The sequence below is a fragment of the Urocitellus parryii genome, chromosome 11 (genome assembly GCF_045843805.1).
Source record: "Urocitellus parryii isolate mUroPar1 chromosome 11, mUroPar1.hap1, whole genome shotgun sequence".
Lineage (NCBI taxonomy): Eukaryota > Metazoa > Chordata > Mammalia > Rodentia > Sciuridae > Urocitellus > Urocitellus parryii.
The window spans coordinates 86,791,124-86,812,393 of record NC_135541.1 but is presented as its reverse complement, the minus strand read 5'-3'; the positions used below and the strand labels follow the sequence as shown (position 1 = coordinate 86,812,393).

At 31.9% G+C, this 21,270-nt stretch overlaps 1 protein-coding gene across 4 annotated transcripts in view; it reads left to right on the top strand.

Annotated features, from left to right (window-relative positions):
• Col11a1 (collagen type XI alpha 1 chain) overlaps positions 1-21,270 on the top strand; it is a 213,862-nt gene that overhangs the window by 146,144 nt on the left and 46,448 nt on the right. For all 4 annotated transcript variants that reach the window (XM_026409165.2, XM_026409163.2, XM_026409166.2 and 1 more), the window contains 5 exons: positions 7,896-8,003; positions 14,032-14,139; positions 15,027-15,080; positions 18,457-18,510; positions 19,035-19,142. In XM_026409165.2, the coding sequence (XP_026264950.2) occupies positions 7,896-8,003; positions 14,032-14,139; positions 15,027-15,080; positions 18,457-18,510; positions 19,035-19,142 (432 nt within the window). The remainder of the gene's footprint in view (positions 1-7,895; positions 8,004-14,031; positions 14,140-15,026; positions 15,081-18,456; positions 18,511-19,034; positions 19,143-21,270) is intronic.

Here is a 21,270-nt window from a genome sequence, read left to right as displayed (position 1 = left end):
GTTTTGGTCCTGTTAGGAAAGAACAGGTATTTTAAGATTATGGTTTTCTAAAAGATTTTGCTACTAGGAGTAAATGTATAATGAGAAACAGTTCATAGTTCTTGCACTTAAGAAAAAAAAATTACCAACAGAGTTCTGTGACTTTGTTCTTTTTAAGTCAAGTCAAAATCAAGTGCTCACTGTATGCATGATGTTGTATCCACAGATGCCAGTCAAAGCCTAGGCAGGTCTACTGATCACAGGGGTTTAAGCATGTAGTAGGTGACTTGTTACACACCTGAAACAGAAAGCAGCAAGGAGTGAAGAATGAGAGAGGCAGGCAGTGCAGCATTTTCCTGCATATTGAAGATAAACTGGGTAAATGTTTTGTATGTATACAAACATGCCATATGTGCAGATATGACATGTAGCAAATTCTCAGCTTTCACTTACCCCCTCTATTTTCCTAAAGAAAAATCAGGAGAACGTTTTACCTAAGTAATGTTTTCTCCATATCTTATGATATGAAATCATCTCTTTACCAACAGTTTTTTTTCTTTAAAAATATGATTAAAACAAATATGATAGGGTGGTTGGTAAAGCCTTTTATCTTTATATTTCTTTCCTTCTCCTGGGAGTATTGGGATTCAATATGGGGAAAATATCTTAGACAGTCAAATAGCTGCTAAAGGGTAAGTGTTCAGTATTTCTCAACTGAAATACTGTGATTCCCACTTCCTGTATCTTCTCTTTCATGGTTTCCCCTGAAGATTCTAAATCTGTTATACTCTTCATATGCTATTATTTCATCTTGGTGTCCTCTCTTCTTTAAGAGCTTACATTTATTTCCTTTCATAATTACAATTTCTTTTCATTTTTTTCCCCTGCATCCTGTTCCTGGGAACCTTCTTTGCACTGACATTTACTTGTTCTGCAAACAAGGGAATAGACAAGGTTTCAGAAGGATGGCACCTGCTGGCTTATTGGGTCATATATGGTACTTTTTAATGATAAAGCATATCTTCTTGTGGCCTTAACCTTGTGGCCCAGGTTGATCTCAGTTAAGCTATTCTCACATCCAGCTAGGGATGAGAGACAGGTAGAGCCAGGATTGGAGACCATTGACCAAAGTTTGCATAACTGCATGACTTTGATCATTGAGAATTTATGCTTTAAATTCTAATAATGTTTGATATCTCATCTAAATTTTTGGCCTGTGTGATCTAAAATATATCATTTGAAGAGTATAATTATATCATATTAGTCTTGCCATGAAGGTCAATTTGGCCTTAAAATTGACCTACTTGAATAGTCTGTATTACAAGAACTTCTTATGTTTATGCTTCTATTCTCCCCATAGTAGATACATGTTAAGTGAATACTAATAAGATCATTTGTCTGTTTATCAGTTTCATTTACTTTACAAATGCTCCTCAGAATATGAAATACACATATAAAATAACTGATAAAATATCTATGTTAGTGTTTCCCTCTTCCTCTGTTTAAAGCATTTGAGAAACAGCCCCTGTTCTCACTTCCCCAAGAATATAGAATGATGTTATTGTTGCTTGTTTCATTGCCATTGTGAGGTTTAGAAAAGACACTGAAAATTTAGAGAGAGGGGTTGCAGAAGGGGCTAAAACTAACAATATACTTAAAAAAAGAACTAAATATAGATATTTAAATTCCTTCTTTATGAAAGCATGATCACTTTTTATTTGAAAATGAGAAAAAAATCCTAAGTTTTCCATAGTGATTATTATTGAGTACTCAAATATACTGATAAATATAATGATACTGTCATTATAATATGTGTAATTCAATACATATTAAATTGTTGCCTTTACAAAAGGTTTTTGAAAATATATTTGAGGTTTACAACATGATGTTATGGGATACATTTAAATAGTGAAATTATTACTATAATAAAGCAAGTAACTTTCTATCACAGTTACTTTTTTATGACAAGAGCAGCTGAAATCTACTTATTTAACCTCAATGGATAGTACAGTGCCCTTTCATTAACTTGAGTCCTCATGCTGGGCAATAGATCTCTACACTTCTATAACTTACATATTTCCTATTAGCTCCTGTATGAAAATGCCACATCGTAAAAATAGCACAGGTATTTAGTTATTCACAATAGCAAGGTCACCTAAATGGAACTTTTAAATTGTCATGTGTCCATTGGTATTTATATCACAAATTAGGAAACTGATATTTCTCTAGATTTTAACCTTTCTTGAAAATTCTTTCCAGTTCAACACTTTTAATATGTGAAATAGTCATCATTGCTCTAGGGGCAAACACAAAAACAGTTTAATGCTGTGTGGAGAAAGTTCCCTGTCCCCCACCTTACTTTAACAATACCATATTACTTCTTGGATCTTAGTTATCTCTTCTATAAAATTTTACATATACAATTATTTGAGATTATATAATTATTTAAAAATATATAGATGCTTATGTATAGTTTTCCAACATCTGTTGCATTCATACTTTAAGACAAGAATTGTTCAAAGAATTTCAGGTGTTATCAACATGTTAAATATCACACAAGCCTCATGATAGACTGTGTCCCTAATTTATTGGTTAGCAAATGACTCTTAGAGAATTTGCTCAAGATCAGAAAGTTAGTGCTCTGACTCTGGAATGGAAAAGATTGCACATTCAATTGATACACTTACTTAGCGCCTGCTGTGTTCCAAGTGCTGTACTCCAAGTGCTGAAATCATTGACAAAAACACGCAGAAGTTTCTACTTTTGTGGTTCTGATCATTGTGACTTTAACCTGTATTTAAATCTAAACGTACATCTTAGACATAATTTTTCATTTGTTGCACAATTGTAAAACTTCTTATTAACTGTACAGCAATGCAAAAAAATTATCATTATACATGTCTACTCTTTATGAAACATAATTCATTTACAGTGCAGGTTTCTCAAGGGCTGGTACCTATTGTAATATATTTTGTATCTGCAGTAAGTGTCACTAGAGAGTGGATCCTCAGTATGTTTTTTATTGAATATGTAAACTGGACCCTCTTTTAATATTGGATTTAAACTTCAATTTATAAAAAGAGACAGAACTTCTCCAGTGGTTCAATTGAGATTAAAGGATTCATAAGTCTTATTCTTTTAAAGTTGGCTTGGGAATATTTAAGATTTGCAAATTTTCTATGTATCACTTGCTTAATCAGTTGGTACCATCAGAGATTTTCACTTTTCATTTATTTATGTATAAAATAAAATCACTGCAGAGCATGCTGTTATTACAAATATCTAGGCTTATAGAATATTTGAAATAACTAGTAGGAAAGGAAATTGAAATTGTACTTTGGGGCACAAATATACATTTAAAAAGTCTCTTCTTGTTTTCATCATTTGTTTCAAAGTTTATGAGCTGTGACAAGATCATGAACAATATTTTAACTACAAAGAGGTAATATATTTTTGTTATTAATTTTAATGCAGGTTTCACAGAAAGATGGTAATCTGAAATTTACCATCTTTAAGCATAATTTAAGCATAAATTAAAATATTTATGCTTTGTAATAAAAGCATAAAATCTCTACAAACTATACAAACTTTCATAGATTCAAATCGGCATTTCATCTATACTTGAGACACATTAAAACAATTATTTGAAATATATTGATTAACTTTAAATATTAAACATACCTCATTATTAATTTAATATGCATTCTTTTTTAAAGAAAGAGCCATAAATTATTTCCTTGTGACATATCAATCATAATGCATCAAGTTAAGGCAGCATGTATTTCTTTTAATTCCAGTACCACATATTTTTAGGGAAAACACAGAATCAACTCTGTTATTCTGAAATTTTTAAAATTTCTGTTGATTATTAGCAAGAGAGCTTTTTAAAAAAAATCCAGCAGGTGAGATTTTATAAAAATATAAATACATATCACTGATTTAATTATGTTCTATATTTATTGCTATCGTTTCTATTATTTAATGTACATAGTACATATTTTACCCTTTGGTAATATCAATGAAGAGAGTGGGGATATTTTTTAAAAGGGAATTCAGTGTCCAGTGCTATGCTGATTTATTTAGAAAATAATTGTAGCAAAACTGAAATACTATATGTAAGGAATACTTAAAAGTATTTTTCTCTTCTAATTCTTAGGGAAATACTGTTTTTTGGTTAAAGGGTTTTTTACTTGTGACTAAAGAATGGCTGGAATTTTTTTTGATAGTAAAGGAAAATACCAAGACTTCTCACATCAGGAGATAGTGTAACCAAATATTCAGAGATAAATTGGACATGCTGTGTAAGTAACAGTGAGACGTGAAATAGTAGAAAACAATACTTTTCACCTGGAATTCTAAAACATAAAGTAAAAGCAGTTCTAAGTATTTGTGTATGAATGTTTTTGTGGAAAGATCAGGATGAATATACTCTGAAGAATGTGTATTTACTCAAGTAATTTTAGACTCAGCATCAATAAGAGAAAGATTTAACTTTTCAGATCAGGGCAGCAATGTGATAAAAGAGCCCCATGGTGTCTTAGGTAAAAGGTTTGTTGAGTAGTTAGCCAAGCTGAAAACAGTTCTTTGGTGGTCTTGAAAATGGAGAAGAACTATTTGGGTAAAGGAAAGCACTTTCATCCATTGAAAGTGTTTATAACCAATTTGAACCTTAATGGAAGAAGTGGCCTTAAATGGCTCTATTTCTTCTACTTATCAAAATTTAACACAATATGTATGGGTTATGTGGGTACAAAGAGAGTCAGGGAAAAATTGTTCCCCATTCATAAAGTCCTTAGTAGGTTCTTTTGAATTATACATGACATAGGATTCATGTTGACATAATTATAAAAGCATGAGATATAATTTACTCTAATTCAGTCCCTAATACTTCCTCTTTCACTTTCCTCCTTCCTCCCTCTGTTCCCTTCCCTCTACTGATCTTTCTGCTGCTTACTTAGTGTCTTGGGGATGTACATGGTGATGAGATTCACTGTGGTATGTTAACATACCTTACATATGAAAAGTACTTTGCACAGTTATTGTTACATTTTAGGCCTGAAAATCAGAAAATAGCAAATTTTCTTTACATAATCATCTTCTTTCTAGTAATCCTCTTTATCTTTCTATTCTCACAGTTGTCCACCTCCATAGCCTGTGGTGATACCATAAAACAACAGAAATGAGAGAAAATAATATTTATTGGATTACTTGGACACACTTTCAACATTGGGGTTTAGACAGGATTAAAAACCTAATGATTTAATGCCTTGATTTATCAGAACTGCATCTCTTTTATATAATCAATTACAAATAAAATATCTCAGCACTTATATAGGATGCATATTTTATCTTTGAAGAAAATAATGGGTGGTAATCCTTTCCTGAGGTTTATAAGTGGAAGATTAAAATAAAAGATGTCATACCTTGTAGGTACATTGATCAGTTTTTCTGATAGTGAGAATTTATCTTAAGGGGTTGTCAATTGTAACCTGAATGAAACAGAATAACCCTTGTTGCATTATATATTGTAATTTTGTTGATGTTTTCCTATTACCAACAAAGGAGTATTTTTATTACTGAAACTTTTCTCTCATTTTTATTAATTCGGGGAATATCTATGCATCCCACTGCTCCTCCCCATTTCTCCCTTTTCCCCCTCTCTGCTTGGTTTCCCCTCTAATAATTAGCAGCATATCTTTGAGCTACTTTTCATTTAGAGGTGCACTTCTTGACACTGAAACACTCCAAAGACTCCACCATCATTATTTCTCTTCTGCACTGGCCTCTGCAGTCACTCATCAGAACTGTGCCACTTGACTTAACAGATAAGCCACTTCTTCAAAAAATTATTTTATTATTATGAAATTAAAATAATATAGATTGATAGCACTGCAGAAGTTTATTACTTGAAAAATGCTAACTTATGTTTTCCCTTGTAACTGTGTATGCATTTTTAGTATTGGGGATACTTGATTGGTAAATATGTACTATTTACACAATTCTTTCATTATTATGCAATATGAAGACTATTTTCTAGATTTGTCTTTGTACAGTACTCAGAGCTCAGAAATGTCATTATTTATTTAAGTCAACATCTAATTTTGTAATTTCTTTAACCATAGTTTGGCAAAGTTTCTCCAATTATTTCTGCATCCCTGTGTTTAAGTTACTCCATAGTAATCATAGTGGTTCAATTAGTCATAAATCAACAGAAATGAGAGAAAATAATATTTCTTGGATTACTCTATCTCCTATAAATCTGTATCCCTTTCATTTATTTTATTTAATTGTTATATTCAGACAACTGGCTAGTTAAAAGCACTATATGTAGCTTGTGGATTTATTTAGAAAATAATGTCAGGAAATTAAGAAGTAAATTTATTTGTAATCTTTTTGTAATCAGTGAGGACTTGGTGAAATTGAGTGGGTGCTGAATTTAAGGACATTCCCCAATAATGGTCCTTAGGAATGATTGATGTCCTCATCAGAGAGCAGCAGTGGGGGGTCCTATGGAGAGAGCACTGAACAGAGTCCAATGTCAGAGTTCCCTCAACAACTATGTAATCATGAGGAACTCTTGGAGCCTCAGATTGTTCATCTTTAAAGCTCAGATGCTGCCATTGCACGATCAATTCCCTCAGATTTTTGAGAGAATAAAATGACAAAGTGAAACAAAATAATTTGTAAATTTTAAAGCATATGGAAATACGAATCATTGGTATTATTACTATTTTCCTTATTGCCATTTGCAATTAATTACCTAGATAATAAAATATAACTTAGAATAAATTCAGTAATTCAAATTTATATGTTAGAATGATTTCCACAATATGGGAAGTATAGCACTTGCAAATAAGTGTTAAATAATGTTTTCCAGATTTTATAAAAATAATTGATTATGAATTTTAAAATGAAATTGTATAAAGATACTAATTACTAGGTAAAGGTACTAATATTATCTCATGGAACGAATGAGCCCATTTCCCCATTTTATTCAATTATAAAATAATATGATAAATTATAACAATCACCCATCTAAGACTCTCATCCAAAGGTAAAATACTATTTTATTAAATAAAAATAAAAATAGAAAGTATATAATACTTAAGCTTTACATAATTTAGTAAATATTTTTAAATTTCTTTTATCCTTCACTACTTAATTTTTTCATAAATTGTTGAAACAGAATATGAAAACTATAAGGTTATTTTTAAAAAAATTTACATGAGATATTTTTCAAAGCAAATTAGTTTTAAAAAATGTGGTATCTTTCTTAGTCAGTTTCACAAACCTAATCAGATGTGAATTAATAAGACCCAGTATTTTCTAGAGAATTCTATGATAAATTTAAGGCCTTCTTCTCCAGGAAAAAAAAAATGTAAACTTTGGTATAGTGATTATCAAAATTTTCTATGTAAAAGTTGTACTTGAAAAGACATTTTTTGAAGGCAATTTTTAGATTTAGAAATTCTGATTTAGCAAGTTTGAAGTGAAATTCTAAAATCACTTTAAGAAATAATGGTATAAGGAATGGATTCTGCCAATTTTTTATAATATACACAAAGAAAGTTTATGAGAGATTAGATTGGATAGATATTTTATAGAGCATTGTACACAATTGCAAATACAAATTTTAAAAGCTAGCATCCATAAAACAGTAAATACATATATAATTTTGAAGTGGTTGTTTATCTCATTAGTCTTTCCTAATATCAACAGCTGCACTGAATATTGGAACAAGAAATTAGTCTCCTGAATAGTGGATACAGCTGTTCATATTTGAGATCTTAAAATTTTCTAAAAGTTCTTTTTATATTTTTTACTGGACTGTAAAATGCCATTGTTACCTAAGCAACTTAAGGCAGTAATATTTTTATTTCCATTAATAACAAAATAATTATTTTCCTCTCTTCTAGGGCTCACCAGGAGAACGTGGATCAGCCGGTACTGCTGGCCCAATTGGTTTGCCAGGGCGTCCGGGACCCCAAGGGCCCCCTGGTCCAGCTGGCGAAAAGGGTGCTCCTGTAAGTAATGTTGAGGAGAAAATACATTAAAATGCTACCTTGCACAAGTTATTGCTTTTTATTCAAGAATATTAGCTCTTCTTACCTGACTGTACTCTTCCTGTATATGTGCCTGGCATATCAAGACACCTCCTTTTATATTTATAATAGAGAAAATTTCAAATTCAATTAAGTGAGGTGACATTTTCCCACACTTTATGAAACCCTAATATCTGTGAGGGAGTTGGATATTATTAAGTAAAAATCTTCTCATTTTGCTCCTTTTTAAAAATAAAATTGGGAGTTTTGATTAAAACTAAACCTTGCTGCTTTTTATTAGAAAAGTGTGAACTTTTCACACCTGTTAGGATACAACTTCAGTTTCAGTCATTTCTATAATCCGTAAATGAATCCCATAGAAAGTGGCTGTATATTTGTAATTTGAGTTTTGATCTCCACTGAGTGAGATGCGAGGACTCTGACCAATTATTCAGGGTATATTTATGGTCTTAAAATTTGATATTTTAGTGATGAAGGACTTAGTGATTGAATTTATGTTTTTTTTTAAAATTTTCCTTTACTTTTTAATATGCTTTTGATTTAATCATATTTTTTTGAAAGAGCATTCTCATTCTCAAGATTAAAATACAGCCTAATTCAGTAAATGTAGATGAAGGGTGCTGGCTAAGATACCTCAAAATATAAGTTTAATGCATTTGTATACCTTTATAAGTCTGGACATCCACAATTCAGTTATAGTTAATCCTCAGTTCTAGCAAATATGTTGCATTCATTGTCCACATATTTTCCTCTCATTACTCTGTGATATCATTCAGAGTTTCTGACTTGGTGCTGCTGTAAGATAATATCACAGACTGGGGAGTTCATAATGAACAGAATTTGGATAGCTTCATGGTTCTACAGGCTGAGAATCGCAAGATCAAGGGGCCACATTTCACAAGAGCATCTATCTTACATCATCAAACAGCAAAGAGAGTTTGACAGAGAGTAAACCCAACCCTGTGATAATGAGTCCTCCCCTATGACAACATTGATTTCTTCACTCCACCCTCATGACATGATTACCTCTTGTTGGGCCCTACCTTTCACCATGGTGGCACTAGGATCAGCCTTCCATCACATGCTTTTTGGGCAAACATTTGAATCATAGCAGTTTCAAAATAAAGCAGTTTTTTTTTTCCTTTCTCTTTTGCTTTGCTTTCCTTTGTTTGCTTTGCTTTCCTTTTATTTCCTTTTCACTCTTTATTTTCTTTCATCCATTCATTCATTCATTCATTCATTCATTTCTTCCTTCCTTTTTTATTTTGATCCCTGTAATCCAGAATAATAAAAAACAGAAACATTTAATGACACCTGTGTTTAGAATTATGGGGTGGCAGAAAAAGCATTTCTAATATATGCTGAGAAATTTTCTTTAAGCTTTATATTTTAGAGTTGTCTCTGCATGGAGGAGATAAAAAAAGAAACAGATTCAAGCCCTTTGATAAAAGTTCATTGAGAAATCTAGGTCACACATATCTTGGCATAATACAGTAAAGAATGCAGCTTTGGGATGATCATTCCATTTTCTTTTATTCAACAAATAGCTATTGAGAAAAACTAACCACTAGACACTGTGTTAGGTAGTATTTTTTTTTTTTTTTTAGGGAGGTATCTGTTTAGGGACAGTAACAGAAAGTAATTCCAAAATGTTAGGTTAAAGGACCCATAAATATTCATGCAAAGAACTAGTAAAAAATGTTGGAAATATTGACCAAAATGTTAAATGCATCCCTTATATTCCTTCTTTTTTCCAAATATAAGTTTTGTTTTTTAACTACCACACAGTGGCTTTTGTTATAAAAATGTTATGGAATTATCACTAGGTGTAGACTTTCATGACAAAATGACAACATGGGTGATATAGAAGTCAAGCACATTCCCACCCACCCAGCATCTTGGAAAGGAAGAAAGTGGAAAACAAGAGCCGTGCATATCCACATGACCCACTTGGCAATAACTATGGCCCAATCAGCATCCCTTAATTATCAGATTAGAAACTCACTCAGGTGGGCTAGAGAATGGTGCTAAAAACTTCTTCCAACTTACTGCATTGGTAGAAATATTTTGATAGGGATACTGATCCTTAGACCTATAACTGCATTGGGAGGTTATTACACATAAGAATACAGATAGGAAACTGAATTTTTTGTCTTTGTGAAAACCAGCTGTAGAAATAGAGGGAAGCTAGATTTAAAACACAGTGAAGTTACTGCATTAACCATAAATGAATTAAATCCTAGGAGTTAGAAGTTTTGGAAAAATTTGCTCCAAGTACTTATTACAGTATCAAATATATATATATATATATATATATATATATATATATATATATATATATATATATATATATATATATGAAATTACAGAGAAAAGGGTAAGGGCCAGGACTGTAAATCTATGACTCATTTAGAATAAGAGCAATATTTAAAACCATACTATTAGATTACCATATGAGGCAATGTTAAGAGAGAATTCATTCTTTGGAGAATAATAATGGATGTTAGTTGTAAAAGGATTCAGTAACAGATAGAGTAAAACATCCATGAGTGATAAGAAAAAAAAAAATGTGTGTATACATGTCTCTAGAGGCATGCCATCAAATAGGCCATGAGAGAAGAGTTTCTTTTTGTTCAGTGCTTTAAAAGGTAAAGAATACTGAAAATAAAAAGAGCAAACAGAGGTACTGGGATTTGACCCATTGGACATTATGACCTTATTGTAAATGCAGTGGAGTTCAAGGAGAAAGTGGATTCAAGAGACTTGGAGTCAGTGCATGTGGATCACCTCAAGAAAGCTATGTAGCAATATGAAGGGTGAGCAGCAAATAGAAGTATTAGTAGGACTGAATGCATTGCCTCCTCTTGTTATTGTGTTGTACACACATTTACCTCCTTCACTAGTAATAAGAAAAGAGTCAACTTAAAGTTTAGGAAATTGAAGAAGTCAGAGCAGAAAAAGGCTACGAGCCTAAAGCTGATCAGAACTGGGGTGTACATTCATTGCTATCATTTATTTAATTCATGATTTCTGACTAACATTAGAACTTCTTGGCCACAGGAAATCAGAGAGCTGAAACTCCAAACCTTGGTTCTTGTGTTCCAATGCAAGAAAATTTAAAGTCAGACACCAAAAATCATCAAGAGAAATTTATTATATGTGAAAGTGAGGTGAAAGTAAAGTAAAAGCAAAGTGAGTCTTAAAAGCAGAGAGCACTTGAGTAGGCTGTCTCCAAGCAGAGAATGACAAAGGAGACAACCTTGTCTCCAAGTTTATTACTGATAGATGTTTACCAGGATAACTGGGGACCACCTTCTCTACTCTTTGCTAATCAGGTATTCAATCCCTCCTTCACATTGGGAGGTGGAGTTTGTGACCTTAGTTGGTTTTCTCCGGAACTGTCATGGTGGCCATCCTATTTAGGGGGGCTTCATCTACAAGTCAATCCCATGTTAATGTGGGCACTGGGGTCAATAGCTGGTCAGAAGTTACCTTATTGTGTCTGCACTGCTAAAAGAATCTTCCTTTCAGAGAGTTAAAGACACTTAGAGCCATAATTCCTAGCTTCACATCAATATCAATGGAGTCTGTCAAGAGTTAGTCCCATTAATCCCTATGTTTTGATGTATTTTCCCATTAGGTCCTTTGTTTTTGCTTATTTTTTTAGTGAATTAACTTTGCTTTCTTCTCTAATTTGAAAGCAGTTTAAAAACCCTAATGTAATTTAAAGAACACGTGATCTTGCCTGCATTTCACTGCTCATTGCTAGCTACTATCTAACACTGTTTCCTCATTTCTAAAAAGAAGATAATCACAGTATTTTGTGAGGATTAGGTGAAATTATTGTTTTAAAGCATTTTCCAGAAATTGATATGTTTTTAGTAAATAATCATCATTACTTACACCAGAACTTTTATAGAGCAGAATGAAATAATGATCTCAAAATACATACATAAATTAACATTTGAGTAAGTAGAGATGGATTTTTCAAATTGTGATTAAAGTTGAGGATGTGTATATAGGTTAAATATAAGACCAGGTCAATTACAGGGCATGAAGGAGTGCAACTCACTGTCGGTTTTTAAGGTAAGATTTAGTATTTAATGTAACCAGAGGGGTATTAGTGGTGAAATAAAGACTGAATGCTTAAGGATAAATGGATGTTCCAGTAGTTGTGTAGGTGTCAGTCTAAGAGATGCATAAGGAGGAGAAGTGATGTCATCGTGAGGAACTGTGAGTGGAAAATCTAAATTTAGAGTGCCATAGATTGCGGAAGGATTTTTCTCAACTTCACACAGGAACAGAAGAAATAGATAGCAAGTGACTCCAGGCTGGAGATTACATGTGCTATCATGAAAGCAGATGAGGATAAATTCATCTTAATTTGCAGTCGCCCTTGTACAAAACAATTAACTTTACGAGTTAAAGTTAGCAGGGGAATCCAAATTAAAAGGAAATATCTAACGTGGCTTTTGAGTTTGAAGTAATGAAGTTTAGTAAAAGCAACACAGCACATTTTATGAGTATAGATAGGTTTGAAATATAATATTTTATTGAGGGATTTTTTTTAAAAAGTATTCAGAGTGATGTGAGAAGTATGTTCTATAATAAGTTTGCCACACATTTTGAAAACAAGAACATATTTAAAAAGTATCAACAAGTTGCCTTTGTTTAATAGTTATTTTATTTTAGTTGTCATTAATTAATTAATTAGATATGGTTGCATCAGAATTAGAAGCCACCAGTAAGCTGGTTCTTTCTCTTAAGAACAGCAACAAGTAATTGACCTAAGAAATTATGTAATATGATCTGATTCGTTCTCTGGTTACAATGTAGAACATGGTTTGAAAGGAAGTAAAAATGAATGTAGGAGAAAGCAGTGAGTTATTTCAGTAATTTAGACCAAGGACACTGGTACTTAGAATTCAAGAGTCAGTGACAGAGATAAAATGGAGAATAGATAAGTAGGAGGGCTGGTGTTAAAGCTCAGTGGTATAGTGTTTGCTAACATGCAAGGCACCAAGTTTGATCCCCAACATTGAGTGGGACTAACTGGGAGACAAAGCAGATAAAAGTCAGTATAAAGGGCAAGAGATAGATGGTGGGGGAAGTTTGGAGAGGTGGGCAATGTGAACGCTCGACCTAATAACCTGTAGATGGCCAGCTGGTATAAAAAGAGAAAAGGGAATCACTGAATACAATTGAGAATACAGTGTTATGCAAAACCTATGAAAGTTTGACTTTTAGGAAGTAAAATATTTTAAACTCTGAAAGGGTGTTTTCTGGAAAGCAGAGGTAGTTTTCATTATCAAGACTTTTTTTTTTTTTAATTACACAATGTAGGTAAATGTAAAAATAGGAAAAGAATGTCCGTGTCAAAAACAAACAAAAATAAAAATAGGAAAAACTAGCTCCCTTGTCATTTTGAATTAGGAAAAGCAGCAATGAATTAAAATACCCAAATCCAGAAAATCCATGACAGATGTGTTAAAATAGGAAAGAGTTACATCTAAAGCCTATTGTGAAGTTGGACATAGAAGGAAGTGGATTTTATGATTTTTTTTTAAAGCCTTATATCTTCCGTATAGCTACTTCAGTGACACTAAGGAGGAGTTGAGGTTCAGCAAGTTTTCACAAACATCAGGCATCGGACCCGACTTGCCAGTACTTACTTAGAAACTATGTGTCTGAGAGAAAAATTTCTCAGTTGAATCATAATTACTTCTGTGGACCAACGCTGAGATTCATAAATAATTTAAAAGACTGAGTCATAAAACGATATAGGGATCTTTTATGTATGTTATCATTTGCTGCTTGAAAATTTTTTTCCTTAGAAACATTAAACAATTTCCTTGTCAAGTATAGGAACTAGGTTATATCTAGAGTATATATATATATAAAAATTGTAGCTGCACTTAAAAATTGTAGCATACAGCTAGTTGTTAGGTTTGTTACAACAAATTAATGATCTGTTTGATTTTCAATACAGGGAGAAAAAGGTCCCCAAGGCCCTGCAGGGAGAGATGGAGTACAGGGCCCCGTGGGTCTCCCAGGACCTGCTGGTCCTGCTGGCTCCCCTGGTGAAGATGGAGACAAGGTCAGTGTCCAATATTTTGTAGAATGTGTTTGAAAGTTTAATTTTTTTCTCAAATATTTTATAATTAGTCTAAGATTGGATGACAGGTGGAAGGTAACCTTTATCAAACTTTACAATACCTTCCACGTGTTGGAAAGTTTTATTTTAGAGGTTGAAAGCTAGTATATCTTCCATAAAACAGTATGTGGGATACAAATAGGAAAATGAAATAAGAGAAAAGTGGCAGTAAGAAAAAATAGTAGATGCCAACTACTATTTATTTTAAAAAATGTTTCTGAAATGAATGTAAAATAAAAATAATTACCTGCATATATTTAGCACTTGCATCTTAGATATTATATGATAAGACTTAAGAATGAGTTATATACTAAATTGACAAGTATATGCTCTCTTACTAATATATAAGAAAAGACTTTAAGCTTTTTATTCCAAATGCAAAGTTGTGTTTGAATTTAATAGATTTTCTAATATTATTCTAAAATGCTATAGAAAATTTTTGAAACAGCACTACTTTGAGTATGTGCATTATCTTACTATTTGAAAAACTAGGAGAAAAGCAATTTTTGATTAATGTATGGTTATTTGTCTCTGCACCAATGTGTTTCCATTATCATTTTACAGTGGGATATTTGAGACAAAATCAATTTTTTATAATCTAAATCCAGTTGCAGTATTTCTCCATGTTAATCTGACTTTTTGTCTATATGTTAGTCAAAACTACAAAGCTAGACACAGAGATCCCAGGATTATACATCTTAAATATTGATGTTAAATGCTAACATGGAATTGTGTTAAAGATAAAATGTAATAATTCAATGATAATGATAAGGATGCAATGCAAGGTACAATGTTACAAATAACCTTTCACTTAACTCTCTCAAATACAGGGTGAAATTGGTGAACCAGGACAAAAAGGCAGCAAGGGGGACAAAGGAGAAAACGTGAGTTTCCAGCTGCTTATTTCCAGCGTTCATTTAACAGCTTTTACTGTTTACCATGGATAGTTTCCCATAATACTATTTACTTACCTAGCCAAATGTTATAATATCAATACTTTATTACCTTTGTGTTATATCATTCCATAATGCTGTACAATTCTGTGAGGTCTTCTGCTTATGTCATTAAGTCCAGTATGATAGTTGTAGGTTATTTTTAAATTCCACTCTAGCAATGGAAGAGTACTGTAATGCAATAGCCAGCCTGCTTTTCCGTGTGGGAAATACTATGCAAATATATGCCAAATTAAATACCATTCCTGTGGTCTTTACCTGTATATAAATTGATAAATCTGTCTCCATATATTCTAAGTACTTATTTTGGAATATGTTTCTTAACAAATCATGAAGCTGGTGAAAGAATTTCTGTTGTGTAGCCAAATGGTGTGTTCATTCTTGCCTTTCGGCCTTTTTTTATTCACTGTTTACCAGTTTAAATCCTATTCAAATTATATTTTTTTTAAATTTCCCTTCTTCTTAGATTAAGTAAGGTAAGTGATATATCTCATGTACTTTCCCTCTGCGTTTATTCATTAATTTATGCCCCTTAAAGAGCATCTACAGACATTTAGTTCTTATTTTCCTCTTTTTCTTTCTTTAAGTGTTCCATATTCTGCAATAAGAAGGCAAGTTGGGGAAGTGCAGAGTAATGTTCTTCCTTTTTTTATTTTTTCAACTAGTATAGAAGTTTATATAACATTCTAGAAATTATATTCTAATAAGCCACGACTCTGTCCTGTGACCCATTTATCATTCTGATGCTTTTCATGTTTCAATTATTGCATACCTTAAAACATAACTTTGAACAAAGTTTTTTTTTCTTTTTAGAATTGATTCTTAAACTGAATAGTCACCAAAATCCAGTGTGATGAATGGTCCTAACTAAAGAGAATAATTTGTATCAAAACAAAAACAGCTTTCAGATAATGCAATATTTAACCCATTGTGAGTCCTTCATGTATTTCTATATCAGGAGAACACAACCTTAGTGAGTAATGGGCAACATTGATATGTACAAGTATCATAGGAAATTATGTATGGAAACCATATGCCTAAGTGTGATGCAGTTGCTATTGGATATAAATTAAAAGTTCTATTTTAGTAAATTACCTTTTCTTAGGTTTTGTTTAGATTTCTTAAAGATGCGTAAATACATTTTGTCTAATTGAAAAACCTTATGTGATTTCCAGAAGCCATGTTTGAAAGGTTTTATTTCCTCCTTAAAGCTATAATTAAATATGACTGGATGACTATAAGCCAGCAGTTCTGAAATATTTTTGTCTCAGGACCCTTGTAGATTTAAACACTTTTTAAGAATGCCAAAAGCTGTGCTCCATGTGGATTATTATACTATGAATTAAACTGAGAAATTTTAAATACTTACAAATTGATTCATTAAAATTTAGAATGATAATCCCCAGGCAGTTTTAATGAAATATATCTATATTTCCCCCCCAAAAAAATATATATAGTATATAGTACAAAGTGATGCCTCATATTTTTGGGGTCTAGATTAATAGAAGAAGCTATATCCTCAAATGTGCTTCTCACTGCAGTCTGTAATGATACGTTGTTTGGGCTGAAATCCAGGCTCACATATATATGAAGTTGGAAAGGCAAGAGTGTTTTAAAATCTTTTTTCAGATGATTTGGCATATTTTTGATTCTACCTCAACATTTGATAAATCATAACTTTTCTTAAGGTCAATTGTGGTATGGAATCTGCTATCAAAGCAGTGAGCTCCTTGTGCTATTACATATTTATTGATCTACCTTGCACTTTGAATGACTCTTTTCCTCATATATAATTTTATATCATCCTTCAATGATCATTTGAAAATTATTGGTTGACTAAGTAAGATCTTCAAAGTATTAACACATTACTTTATACAATATTAATAACATAAGAAAATTATTTCAGATTGGGCAGCAGTGAGGCCTGCAATGGCAGATATAAGATTTCAGAATTCTAATTTTGCTTGAAAATTTCAATGTTATCTTTGATGCCCTTATAAATACTGTCAGTTTTTTTAAATTCACAAACTTCCTTTATTTTCATCATATCTCTGCCAAATTCCCAAGTTAAATAATTACAGTCTTACTGTCTGTCTTGTCTTTTAAGTAAAAATAGAATTCCATATAAAAAGTGCTGCCTCAGCATCAAATCAAACTACAGTCCAAGTGCCTTTTTGAAAGAGGCGTTGTACTTCAATATATAACAAAAGAACTTTTTCCTTCAGTTTCATCCTATGAATATCAAAGGACATGTGCTATTTTTTATGTGCTATTCCTGACAAAAGAAAGTCAATATTTAATAAAATGAAGGATGATTCATGCTTCATCAAGAACATAAACATCATTTTATGATGATAGAGTTCAGGACTATGAAAATATAGTTATTGATTTTATAATTTGTAGCTATTGACATGATGATTGTTAAAGTCATCAGCAATTTTATCATCATTAGTGCATCATTACTGCAAATGCCTAGATTGTATAAGAGATAACATCCTAGTGTTTTTATATGAAGAATTTTGAACTGGAAGAAAACTCAAATGGTCTCAAATACCCTCAGTGGTTTGTAGACAACATTTTTGGAATCTTTGCTGTAAGCAATCTTCCCCAAAGGTGGTAACTATAGAATAAAATAGAATTCAAAGACTCTTGATTGCTTTCATATCTTTTATAGAGCCTGACTAGTCTTAATGCAAGAAAATAAGATAGCAAGGATGTATCTATGCAAGTAAAGCTCATAATGCCTTTGGAATCTATTGCTCAAAATAAAGAGTCCAATATACTTGATATATAACACCAAGTTTGCATGTGCGCACATATTAGAAGTTTGAAATTTTCATGTATCTAAATTACATACTATCTCTAGGGAATCTTCAGAATTCTCATGTTCTGTTAGAAGATATTACATAGACAAATTTTTTCATGTGCTATTCCTGACCCATATGTTTTCACTAAAGAAATCTGGTATTGTGAAAAAATTTTAATGTGAACCTTCAACTTGATGTATATTAGTGTACAAATCTAATTTTTACATATCTACCACATATAGATGAGAAGGCTTTCAATAAGTGTCAATTTAAAATTGATTCCAAATATGAAATTATGGATCTCCAACGAGTAAAATAAGCAGCAGTTGACAGTTCTAAGAGTGAAAATTTTCTGAGTAATGTTGCTGTTTGTCCAAAGGGTGTAGAGAGGTTTAATAGACTTTGATCAGTCAAAGGTTTTGCTTTATATTGCAAAGGTTTTGCTTTATATAGTATTTTCTGGCTTCAGTTTTAAATTTACTGGTCTTTATCTCCCTCAGGGTCCTCCCGGTCCTCCAGGTCTTCAAGGACCAGTTGGTGCCCCAGGAATTGCTGTAAGTATTCCATTTTGTTCAACCAAGATCTCCTTCGTGAAATTTATGAAACGTCACATAACCCAATGATTTTTTGTGTGGTAATGTTTTATTCGTATGTTTGACACTGACTCACAGTTAATTTTTGTATGGTAATAAGTTCTATTTGTATGTTTGATATCGGTCATGTTTAAATTATATTGCATAGCTAACCAAGCTTATCCTTAGAACAAGAAAACGTGACTTCCTTTGAACCTAGACTATAACTAGTTGAAAATAACTTAATGTGTAATACATTTTTCGCTGTTAAAAAGCTTTTGCTTCATTTGTATATATGATCAACTCACAATCAGCAGTACTCCAGAAACATGAAATATTAGCAACATGAACAATGACACGTTTGTAGCAAATAGTGGGAATTTAGTTTACATTTTACTTGGTTTTTCTCAAATATAGCCACTTTGAACAAATTGCAATGGAGATATTTTATGACTTGTATCATAATGGTTTTCCACTTCATGATCATTTTCCTTCCTGCTCCCTAGGGAGGGGATGGAGAACCAGGTCCCAGAGGACAGCAGGGGATGTTTGGGCAGAAAGGTGATGAGGGTGCAAGAGGTTTCCCTGGACCTCCTGGTCCCATAGGTCTTCAGGTAAGTGGTTCTCTGATTGTTCATTCCATCATTTCCACCTGGTTCTTATGTCAGGTTCACCTAATGGAGGCAAGAAAAGCATCTTTCCTTGTTTCTATGTAAGAACAATGTTTAACTATAATGATTATTTTACTCTTATATATATCTGAACTTCAACTGCCTTTTACCAAGTATTCTTAATTTTTCTGAACATGTATGAGCCTGATTTCTGTTTTTGCAGTACATTTAGCCCTTAGGCTAAATACCCCAGATATTATAATCCCCTTTCTTCATTCCTGTATTTTTTTAAAAAAATCAACTACATATGTATAAGTCTGATAATTAAGGGTAAGACATTAGAATGGTTGTTTCCTGGGTCTTATAGCAGAAATTTTAATAATTCAGGTAACAACAAACATTCAAAAGCATTAAGAGAAATAGCACACTGCCAACAAATAGTAAGATAAACAATAATAGGTAAAGTAGATTAGTAGTAAACCAATTAAAATGGCTTCATGTTTTAAAATTATAATTTGTGGTTTTATAAACCATATCTGGGAAGGAAATTTTATATTGCAAGACACTAGATGAGAAATTTTTATTTCTATAGTATAGATCTTACAACTGGAGTCTTGGCCGTCTCTACTCTGAGTATGATTCGCTTTCCACCTGATGTTCACTGATCCCTATAAACTTTGCAACCGTCTGGTCTTTTCCCCCTTACTTATTCTATACTTACTGTTCTCTACATATCTAATGATTCCTTGTAAGATTGTAAAGTTGTTTTAAATGGAATTTAGGTAATGTGGATGTTGCTTGTGCTCAATTAGCAATATTAGAAGTGGTAAATTAAGTCATCTGGTTCACCGTGCCTAAGAATTTGTAAAGTCATAGGAAAGTATATGCAAGTGAAATTTATATATATTTAATCATATTTATTTTCCTAAATAAAATAATAAAAGTATTGGATTTTGGTATTAAATAGCTTGTTATGTACATAATTGTACAAATTACATCCTGTCACATGATAATTTTTAATGTAATTATTATTGTTAAAATAGGGGTTTTTTACTAGTTAACATGATATCCTAATTTTCTGCTTCATTTTAATGACAAAAATTTTTTATGCTTGAAAAGTACAAAGCTTTACTTTCGTATTTGTTGTTTGACATTTTTATAGTTGTAAATAAATAGTCATGAGTACTACTTACAGTATGTGTGAGAAGTACACATATTTGAAAACAAGAAAGCATTAAAACAAGATCACCAATGGACGTGTTACTATTCAATTTCTGTTTTTGTCATGTATGTGATTACTCTGAATTCTGTAAGGTTGTAATTTAGGAACTTGGCTCTCATGGTTAAAAAAAGTTGCCTTGTGGTTTATATTTATAAAATTGCCACTATTTGCTGCAATAGAAATTATCACCTTTTTCACGAAATAAGAGAAAAGTGTTCCTTGGCGAGGATGACTCAAAAAATCAATTTATTAAAAAATTGTTCATATTGTCTCATAACTACACCTTTAAATAGGGATATTGAAAATATGCTAATGTAGTTAATATGTACACAAATACATCTATCCTTTAATTGATTCTTCATAGAGATAGGAGCAATCACAATAGACATAAATAATAATAATCTAGTATTTGAATAAAATTACTTAATTTGATATTTACTATTTTTCTGCATATGAAGAGAAAGAGAGTGAGTGGCTTTTTTTTTCTTTTGTGTGTGTGTGTGTGTGTGTGTGTGTGTGTGTGTGTGTGTGTGTTTCAGAGAGAGAGTTTTTGACCTAAATTCATTTTTGGTGTTTCACTGAAGTGGCAGATGATTTTAAATTCACAAACCCTACAATAGAACCTCTCCATGCATAAATCACTCCCTAGGAGAAAGTTAGGACATATGAAAACTGATTATCACTAGAACACCATTAAGAACATTTAGTTACTTGCAGAAAGAGAATTTCGCTTATTATATCTCTATTAATTTCAACAATAAAAATATTACATCTTAGCTCAAATTACAATACAACTTAATTTAAAATATTTTGATTTTTTTTATTTGGAGGTTTCTGTTGAACTGATCATAAGCCTAAAATAAGATGACAATATAAAATGTACTTGCAAGAGACAAAAAACTATTAACA